This window comes from Nansenia antarctica, assembly GCF_963989245.1.
Source record: "Nansenia antarctica genome assembly, chromosome: 1".
Classification (NCBI taxonomy): Eukaryota; Metazoa; Chordata; class Actinopteri; order Argentiniformes; family Microstomatidae; genus Nansenia; species Nansenia antarctica.
This window is the reverse complement of record NC_137674.1, coordinates 38718900-38729555: the sequence shown is the minus strand read 5'-3', so window position 1 is coordinate 38729555 and position 10656 is coordinate 38718900. Positions and strand designations below refer to the sequence as shown.

The window sequence follows — 10656 nt, the reverse complement described above, 5'->3', positions numbered from 1 at the left end:
TCACGACTCCTTGCCCTTTTCCAGAGAGCTGTGGATCTTGTCCAGGGTCTTTTTGATGCGCAGCGCAGTGAGGCGGGCCGACGGGTTGTGGTACCAACACTCCTTCATCAGCTTCACGAGGGCGGACAGGGTCTGAGAGAGACAGAGAGAGAGGTCATTAAGAAGTAACGTCTGAGTGCTAAGTTAAGGAGACCATATGGATAGAACAGTTCTATCTATAGTTAAGACATGGAGACAGAAACAATGCCAGAGATTCCATATCGGCCCTATTCCTTTCCCCTGCCCAACTCTTTTGTTGTTGTGGTATCTGAGTGTCAACGATGCAGCGCTCCTACTTACAGGGTCCGAGAACCAGCGGTTGGGGATGAAGGGTCTCTGTTGCTCCACGCACACCACCTTCCTCATGTCCTCAAAGCTAGGGTCATTTGGCACCTGATCGTAGAATGGAGGCTTGTACTCTTCTACGATACCTGGGAGAGGTCAGAGAGCAGAGGTTAGAGGGCGGGAGACTAGCCTAACAGGCAAGGCAAGGCTCTTTCACAGAGGCTACGTTCACACTGCAGGTCTTGATGCTCAATTCCGATTTTTTACACAGATCCGATTTCTTTGTTTGGCAGTTCACATTACTTTTAAAATATGACCGATATTTGACCTAGGCCTACATTGACTCCCGTGTGAACATTCCACGGCTCTGAACAGACCCGCATGTGCAGAAGGACAGCGCACTGTTTACAACAATAATAATAATAGATTAGACTTATATAGCGCTTTTCTAGACACTCAAAGACACTTTACAAACTGAAAAGATCGAGTAGTAAAATTAAAAGAAACAAACAAACAAAAAAAAGTAGTGGGGTCTAATTAATTTGTAGATTACTAAATCTAAATCTAAGTGTCTTTGTAGGATACAGGTCTACTATACTGTCTGCAAGTATATCTAGATTTATGATATATAATATATATGATAACATATATAGGATAACATGATAACGTTACAACCGGATTCATTTTCAAGTTTTTGTGCAGCGGAAGCCGGCAAAGAGCAAGATATGAGCAAGTGTGTCTAGTGCAGGGTTGCCAGATGGGGCGGGTTACCGCCGAATGGGCTACTGCCGAATGGGCTACTGGATTTATCGGTTATAGACTGGCTAGGCTGTAAATTGTCAATCCCATCTGGCAACCCTGCTAGAGTGACGTAAAAGTCGCATTAAAAGCGACATGACAATTCAGACGGCGGGCGCGTTGCTAAATATCAGATACGTATCCGATGTAATACCACCTCTGAACGCGACCCAGGTCGGATTTTAAAAAGTCTGATTTCATGTGACTTGCGCTGTTCCCACGGTCATGCATAAATCAGACCTGAGTCGCGTGTCAGCAAAAAAATCGGATTTGGGTCACATTTCACTGCAGTGTGAACGTAGCCAAAGTGATCCCTACTTATCCAACATTTTATTAACCTTTAACCTTATGGATGGAATGTTATGTCCCCCGTTTCCTGTTATCAATCTAAGGAGCTGTGTTGCTGTGTTGTCTCCATGCTGTCAAATAAGGAATTTCTGCTTTGTCTCTGAAGTTGCCGCTGCGCTGCTGATGTGAATATGATGTTTGCTGGTTGAATTTGACTTTCGGTCTATGGATGCGTCTTAAATGCACAAATAATGTATTGAAATGAAATCGCATTCCAGCGACCACTTATATTTGTGAAACTATGAAGTAGCCTAATTGTGTTGCGACTGTACTACTGGTGTTTTTGACATGAATGTATTGTAGTATAATAGTATAGGGCTCCATTATTTGAAATTGCCAGCTCAACAATGTAATGTTGAATCCCGGTTAACCAGAAAACTGTGGGTATTTTCGTTAACGGTTTCTCAGTTTCAAAAATTGGAAACTGTCCATTCCTATCCCTGCCGAACTGGGACAAAAGCCTATACTGCAGCTCTCCGGGGACCAAGAAGTGAGGGTCACTGTTATAAAGAATCAACACATCTGAACAGTGCAGGTGAAGGACAAGAAACGATGTATGACTGAGGATGCTCTACATGACTGAGGTGGCGGTCCCTGCTCTCACCGTTGCTGTAGGTCCGTCTGGCGATCTCCCACAGCACCAGGCCGAAGGCCCAGATGTCCACCCTCTTGTAGGCGTCGAAGCAGTCTGTCTGGATGGACTCGTCCAGCACCTCCGGAGCCATGTAGCGCTTGGTGCCCACCTTCGGGTTGTTCCCCACGTCCAGCAGGTTATCGGACTGAGAGTGAGTTACTGCCAGACCTGTGGAGAGAGGGACGGGAGAGGAGAGAAACCGGTGAGGGCTGGAGCAGGAGTGTCCCGGCACACAATGGATGGAAGAACCTGACACAATAGAGTTATAAACACTAGAGGGCACGCTCTTAAATGAGTATTTGGTTATATGGAGAGCGCCATGTAGTCAACTTTCTTCACCTTCTGTGATTTGAGCGGGGCGTAAACCCAAAGTTAGTGAATTACTGCCCCCCCTGCTGTGCTGGAGTGTTCGCATCAACACAGCTCTAGTGGGGTCAGCCATTTATTAGCACCAGTAGAAGGTGACCCTGCGTTTATCCAATTGTCTGATGCCTTCCCAGCTCATAGGAAGTCCCACCCTAGTTGACTAAATGGTGCCCCTAATGCCATCACAAATGCAAAACATTGGAATGATAGCAATTGCCTTCTCTGGGGTTATATAATTCTATGATGAACACATACATGGAAGTATGGATGGATAGACAGACATATAGAACCAAACATGTCTATTACGGACCTAGGTCAGCGATACAGCAGCGCAGCTCTTTAGTAACCAGTATGTTCTTGCTCTTCAGATCACGATGAGCGATGGCCGGTTTCCCCTCCGTGCCGAAGATCTCTGTGTGTAGATGCACCAGGCCGCATGCCACCGATGCCGCCATGGCCAGGCCCTCCGCAGTCTCCACGGGGACCCGCTGCAGGTAGTCGTACAGCGAGCCGTTGTCGTGGTAATGGGTGATCAGCCACAGCTGGGTGCTGGAGTTCCGTGACGTCATGTCGGAGGCCATGAAGCCTGAAGAGACAGGAGAAAAGGAGGAACAGGAGGAGGGGAGGGAAGAGAAAGGTAGTAGGGGAAGGGAGAAATTGTTGTTAGAATTGATTTCTTAAACTGTTTTCTATAATTTTCTATAAAACAGCCATCTCTGGAGAGGAAGAGCAAAATACTCACCCAGTATATTTTCATGTCTAAGGAGCACTGTGTTGTAGATCTCAGTCTCCCTAAACCAGGACTTCTCGTCCCGTGAAGAGAAGATTTTCACAGCCACATTCTCTCCCTGCCACTGCCCCCGCCACACCTCTCCATACCGCCCTTTACCTGGGGAGAGACAGGGGTTTCATTACAACACACCCATGTTTCTTTTCACATTCATCATGACTATAAATAAATCAAACATTATTAATATATAGGCACATACAGCATGTTAAACTGTATAAAATCCATATATCTTTAGACATAAAAACTGTGTTGTGGTTTTTATGCACTTACACACCACCTGGCTAATCGGTGTCTTAGACATTGCATTTTTATGCATGTGTTTGCTGTCTGTTCTAGGTATTGTCTTACTACGTACCCACACACTCCATCAAGCTGATCTGTCTAGCCACAGTTCTCTGGACCAGGAAGGGAAGACCAGAACCACTGCCCGATGTACACGAGTGATCCAACATGTCCTAGAGAGAGAGAGAGAGAGAGATTTCATCACTCTGGATCATTCCTGTTCATCTGACCATCTGTGATGGTGGTATACAGCCAGATATACATAAAACACGGAAAAGGACGTGGAATCATCTCAACATCAGAACACCTCTAAAGTTTGAGGACATCAAACAAATGTTGATTTAGTGTGAAGTATCTACTAAAAAACATAAGTGTCTGTCTCTCTGTCTCTCTCTCTTCCGTACCGCCAGAGTGCTGTCCCCCATGTTGGAGGTGATGAGGCCATCTATGGCTCCCTGCTCAGTGTCAAACTCCTGCAGCCTCTGGAGGCGGCCGTGGTGGAGCCTCCTACAGCCCAGCACAGCCACGGCAGACAGCAGAGCCAGCACCACCACGGGACCCAGCACGAAGAGAGCCAGCGTCTCCACACGATAGCGAACTGGCTCTCCTTCTGGGGCTGGGGGAGAGAGGGATGAAGAGGGGTGGGGGTGGGGGGGGAGAAAGAGAGAGTGTTACACCACAGGACAGACACTGAAGGACTGGAAGAGACATGTTGGGACTAGACAATGTTGCGCATCGTGACTGTCGTCATCATCACAGTATCGTAGGCTAGAAGTGTTTTTGGAACCAGTTCCTACCTGACGGCAGCAGGGGCAGTAGTGAGTCAGCCGTGGCGTTACGGTTGCACATGTCGTGCGAGCAGCAGTGCACGGCGTGGCTGAGAGAGGGCGCCGTGGAGCAGATCATGCGGCTTTTCTCAGCGCCGCTCAGGCAGCCGCGGTTGAACACGGCTCCGTCGTTGCTCACTGTCACTGAGGAGAAGCACTGGGAGCCACTGCACTGGGGGCTCTGGAGACAGCTACTGCCCTCACACACACACACCAGCTGCCCATCTGAGACAGAGGAAGAGAGAGAGAAATGGAGTTAGTTAGACACACACACACACACACACACACACACACACACACACACACACACACACCCCCCTCCTGAAGTAAAAAGGAGTGAGGATAAGTAGGTTGGGCTGGAGAGACCGGTGGGTGAAGTACATCAGCATCATCATCATCATCATCATCATCATCGACTCCTACACGTGTGCAGCACCTTGAGTCACACACACAGAGAAAGAAATAAACCAGGAGTGGTTCCTGACTGTACCTTCAGCTGATGTCTGTAGGGTCTGTAGTAGCAGGAGCAGGAGGACTTGGACACCGCAATGACCCATTTGGTTCACTGCACTGTGGGGGAGAGAGAGGGAGATAGTCAGCTCTAAGCAGACAGATGGTCACTGCATAATTGTATATCCTCTCTTGCTAGATGTCCAACATCTATCATATTTACTGATCCACAGCTGTGTGTGTGTGTGTGTGTGTGTGTGTGTGTGTGTGTAATACAAGGCAGAAATGTGCAATGTTGGCAGACCAGTTAAAAAGGGAACACAAATGGCAGAGCAGCCGGTGGGCCTAATATCCATATCAGATCCAATTCAGCTCATTCTGGAGATTCCAATGAAAGAATTGAAAGGTGCCAGGTGTCTTTTTCAACTCAACCTCTGATTTAACTGAATTGGAATGGGATGGGTCAGATCTGGGATAATCTGTTGCACTGCCCAGGACCTACTTGTAGAGATGTGGCTGAGATGCTTTGCGCTGCCTTTGGATTCAGACATAGCCTAGTCCGTCTGGCCTCTGCAACTCCCCTGAGGACAGGAAAGGATAGCTTTGACACACAAACAGAAGTATCACCTCCTCTCTTTCATCTCGAAAACATGCACTATAGAAGCATTGCAATCATCACTCTGTATTTACTCGTTAACTACAAAGTAAGTCGGTACACTTGCGCGAGTCTCTAGTACAGCAGTGTTTTATTTGTATAGTATAGTATAGTGGATAGTGTACATAGCCTTTATTTATGTAAACCAGCTCTTTTCTTTAGTTTTTAGTTTTTTCCTAGCACCAGGGGAGCCCCCCCTCCCAAATTTCGTTGTATGGTACCTGTACTATATCAATGACAATAAAGACCATTCATTCATTCATTCAACATGGTGGTCTCGTGCTGTAGTAAGTGCCTTAGAGCTGTTGGTCTGTGTTTCTAAGGTGGGGTAACTACCTTAGAGCTATCTGACTGCTCAGCAGGCCAACAGGCAGGCTGCAGGTTTTATTGCCCAGAGCCCCGCCTGGGAGGCGCCACACTCGGGTCGGGAACAGTTGATACCAGCTGCTGACTGGGGCTCAACTCAAAGGCTTAATGCTAACAGTCAATTAGCTACAATTTGTTAGCAACATACTGAAAACAAAGACCACTAGAATCGCGTGCGAGTGGACTAATACCAGATGGAGTTAACAGATAGCTGTGTGATGTCTGAGGGCCACCTAACATTACCTGGCATACTTTTAGTCATTAGCAACTCGACTAGTAGCTGGCTAACAGAACACCTCGTCTGCCCTTTAGCAAAGCTAAAACCTCCGAAGGCTAAAGATAATGCGTAACAGTTCTTACCAGAGCTAAACGTAGTAAACCAACCTCATTCCTTCATCGACTGACCAGAGACGTTTATTCCCAAAGAGTTCAGTTGCTTTTCACAGATGTTGCTGTGTGATGATGAACCAGGAGGACCTCCACCCACACGGAGCTAGGGAAGAGCAACACGATGACGTCACCAGAACATTCCCATCTAGGAGTGCATTGTGGGGCGCGCCTCCGATAAGGCCTTATTATTAGATCAGTGAGCCCATGGCACAACATGTTCATCCATTCATGAAATAAATCACAATACATATGATAAAGAGACCGTATGTATTATGTCCAACTTCCCCTCCTTCTAACCTCATAATCAGACAGCTTCTCCAGCGTTTGCAATTGTAAATCACTCGGAATTGACGTGTTAAACCTCCCAAAAGCACACACATTTCTGTGTTTTTGGTTTCCGTAGTTGGACCTCTCAATACTACGGTGGCCGACAAGGGCAAACGCTCTGCAAAGACCAAAAACATTTCCATTAAACAAATGCAACAACGGAAACGTGCAACAAGAAAACGCTGCAAATTCACTTCACAACACAACGGAACTGTTCTGACAACGGAAGTGTTCTGGGGGGAACGATAAGTGGAACGGACCGGAGACGCTCACGTGTCTGGCGCCTCACACACACACACACACACACACACACACACACACACACGCGCGCAGCGTGTTTGAACCGTGAGATTTGATCGTCAAGCCAAGGAGAGCCAAGGTGGCATAAAAAAGGTAACATTATATATATATATGTATTTTTTTTTTTACTTTAAGGCTTTAATATTGTGCCATTCTTCTTTCGTTCTTTTGTTCATAAACATGTAAGTTTATATTTTGGGTATGTATTTTCAATGTTTAATATTTAGATTGGAGATAACTGAGGTAACAGTTCGCTAGTTAACGTTAACAAGACCACAGAGTTGGCTAGTTTGCTAGCCACTTTCTAACCGTCTTGAATGAATGTGTACGTTAAAATCCGTGGCTAGCTATTTTATGGTGTTCTTTATGATTGTGTTCTGAATATTATTCTTTGATTATACTTGGATGGATGTCGAGAAGTTAGCTATCATTAACGTTAGTTGCACTGTACACACTGGACTGCTGCATAAGTTTAGCTAACGTTAGCTAGCTAGCTAATGAACGTCACACCTCCCAACCAGACTGAGTTAACTTAGAACAAGACCTCATTACAACTAACTTATTATATTATAAAAGAGCAACAGATTTGCTTTGCTAGGGATCCTGCTGGTGACTTTGACCTCTATCAGAGCTTGCTAGCGACACATTTTTTTTTTTTTTTTACCAAATCTTGCAATTAACTCGCAACTACTAAGGTAACGTTACGTTCAGAGAGACACAAGTGTCAGTCTTTTGATTGCATTAACGTTCGTTTTCTCCCCTCTATCATCTCCACATTTGATAGGATACTTAGCGAGGGGGACATTGGAAAAGAGGAAGGTGGAGAGAGGTGAAACTGAGAAGGTAATCTGAAATCTGAACTCTGACACAGTTTATGTATTGGTAACAATGGCACGACAATCTACTGGTTTATTTAAGAACTAGAACGGCAGTCGGAGAGTGCAGACCTCCGCCAAGGTCCAGTCTGCTATGCACATATCAGATTTGGCACCGAAAACATAACCTCCTTGGCGGAAGTAAGTTAGGAGGTGGTTAGGGTATAGCAGTTTTAGGAGGGGACCGTTTTTGTCCTCTAAGGAGCTGAGTGTAACTTTTTTAAAAGGGTGCACAAGAATTCATTAGGAAAAAAAAAATCTCTGATATAACCTCCAACCTGGCAAACTCTTTTTTTCACAGATGTATTGTCCATTTTGTGGATCCACTGTGACTGCTTCCCCAGGCATTTGTTCTGTGTGTGGCGGAAACATCACATTTCTAAAAGATGTGGGAAACGTCCCTGCGGAGATGCCGACCACCATTGCACATCCTAATGCACAGCCTAGCACCAGTGCACATCCTAATGCACAGCCTAGCACTAGTGCAGGTAAATAAGTCATTAGAAGACTTGGTTTAAAAGTTCCAATCGTGTTCCTGTATTCAAATACATGATCTCTGCATTATGTTGCTTGCCTAGTTCAATAACTAGCATATTAAATGTGTTCTAAAATGCCCTGCATGAAAAATTTATGCTGAGACTCCTTATGAGCTTAATAAGGAAGGAGTCGCCTAATTAATGTCTCATTCCTATTATTTGTAGCAGGAAGCTCAGGTGTAGAGTCCTTTATGAAATTTAGGGCAATAAAAGAGAGGGAGAGAAAGACATTCTTTTCAAAGACACGTCAGAAGAAGGAACAGAAACAGAAAACAGTGAAGGTATGCTCTTTAACATTGTTTTTATTAGTATAAATAAATATGTTGCTCACAGTACAGACTCACACACTGTCAAAAGACAGATTGTATCAATTTGTTTACTTTTATTAATTTCTATTTTCTTCTCTTTCTGTAGATATTTGTTGGCATTATGAGGAGGACAGGTGACTTCCTTAAACCTGTGAGAGGGAAGTCACTTCCCCTTGATGTTCAACCACAATGGTCATCTGACCAACTGTTGGATGCTGCTTTAAAGAAGCTGAAAGATTTTAACGAGGACATGAAAGATGTTGCCTATGTCTTGCTGTACCCTGATGTTCAGGAAGTTCGAAACATTCCAGGAACAGACACCGCTTTCACAGTGGAGAAATACAAGGAGGCCATTGGAAAGGCCTACCAAAGAATAACACTGTACATTTGCCCTGTTGAACAATTCACAAACAGTTGTAAGTGCAAGTTTCCACCTTGTTTTAAGCTCCACTCTGTAAAACTGAGGCAATGAGTGAAATTCATCTTTATACCCACATCAATTATGCCAATTATTATTTTTCAAAGGTTACAGTGGACAGTCTTCAAGTGAAGATGATGACGGTGTGGTTCAAATGGTTAATTTGGCATCTGGAGACAGTCCACTTTCAGACACAGTGGTCAGTTTGCATCATGGCATTTCTCCTTAAATGAAGTGAATTGACAATATTTTGATAATATTTTCATTTGATCTAATCTGTCATCTGTGTGTTGTATGCAGGTGTGGGACGGTCCAAATGAAGTGAGCGCTCCAAATGAAGTGAGCACTCCAAGAATGGAGAACATTTTGCAAGGGTAAAACACAGCACAGTCAACATGAACTTTTCTTGCACAAGCAGCACAATACAGTACAACAGTTTAAATTGTTGTTTTTTTCCAGACCTGCCAGACGCTTACAGACAGTGAAGGTATGCTCTTTAACATTGTTTTTATTAGTATAAATAAATATGTTGCTCACAGTGCAGACTCACACACTGTTAAAAGACAGATTGTATCAATTTGTTTACTTTTATTAATTTCTATTTTCTTCTCTTTCTGTAGATATTTGTTGGCATTATGAGGAGGACAGGTGACTTCCTTAAACCTGTGAGAGGGAAGTCAGTTCCCCTTGATGTTCAACCACAATGGTCATCTGACCAACTGTTGGATGCTGCTTTAAAGAAGCTGAAAGATTTTAACGAGGACATGAAAGATGTTGCCTATGTCTTGCTGTACCCCGATGGTCAGGAAGTTCGAAACATTCCAGGAACAGACACCGCTTTCACAGTGGAGAAATACAAGGAGGCCATTGGAAAGGCCTACCAAAGAATAACACTGTACATTTGCCCTGTTGAACAATTCACAAACAGTTGTAAGTGCAAGTTTCCACCTTGTTTTAAGCTCCACTCTGTAAAACTGAGGCAATGAGTGAAATTCATCTTTATACCCACATCAATTATGCCAATTATTATTTTTCAAAGGTTACAGTGGACAGTCTTCAAGTGAAGATGATGACGGTGTGGTTCAAATGGTTAATTTGGCATCTGGAGACAGTCCACTTTCAGACACCGTGGTCAGTTTGCATCATGGCATTTCTCCTTAAATGAAGTGAATTGACAATATTTGGATAATATTTTCATTTGATCTAATCTGTCATCTGTGTGTTGTATGCAGGTGTGGGACGGTCCAAATGAAGTGAGCGCTCCAAATGAAGTGAGCTCTCCAAGAATGGAGAACATTTTGCAAGGGTAAAACACAGTACAGTCAACATGAACTTTTCTTGCACAAGCAGCACAATACAGTACAGCAGTTTAAATTGTTGTTTTTTTCCAGACCTGCCAGACGCTTACAGACAGTGAAGGTATGCTCTTTAACATTGTTTTTATTAGTATAAATAAATATGTTGCTCACAGTGCAGACTCACACACTGTCAAAAGACAGATTGTATCAATTTGTTTACTTTTATTAATTTCTATTTTCTTCTCTTTCTGTAGATATTTGTTGGCATTATGAGGAGGACAGGTGACTTCCTTAAACCTGTGAGAGGGATGTCAGTTCCCCTTGATGTTCAACCACAATGGTCATCTGACCAACTGTTGGATGC

The 10656-nt window shown here is 44.2% G+C and overlaps 1 protein-coding gene across 1 annotated transcript; it reads right to left on the bottom strand.

Annotated features, from left to right (window-relative positions):
• Window positions 1-6324, bottom strand: acvr1l (activin A receptor, type 1 like; the record flags this gene model as incomplete). Its single annotated transcript, XM_080547930.1, has 11 exons — window positions 6225-6324; window positions 5322-5400; window positions 4860-4939; window positions 4340-4594; window positions 3947-4158; window positions 3616-3715; window positions 3213-3359; window positions 2781-3056; window positions 2075-2272; window positions 340-470; window positions 1-132 (listed from the first exon to the last, which is right to left on the bottom strand). The coding sequence occupies exons 3-11, from the start codon at window positions 4924-4926 to the stop codon at window positions 1-3; spliced, it is 1518 nt and encodes a 505-aa protein (XP_080404056.1). The 5' UTR covers window positions 4927-4939; window positions 5322-5400; window positions 6225-6324.
• Window positions 6325-10656: the final 4332 nt, after the last annotated feature.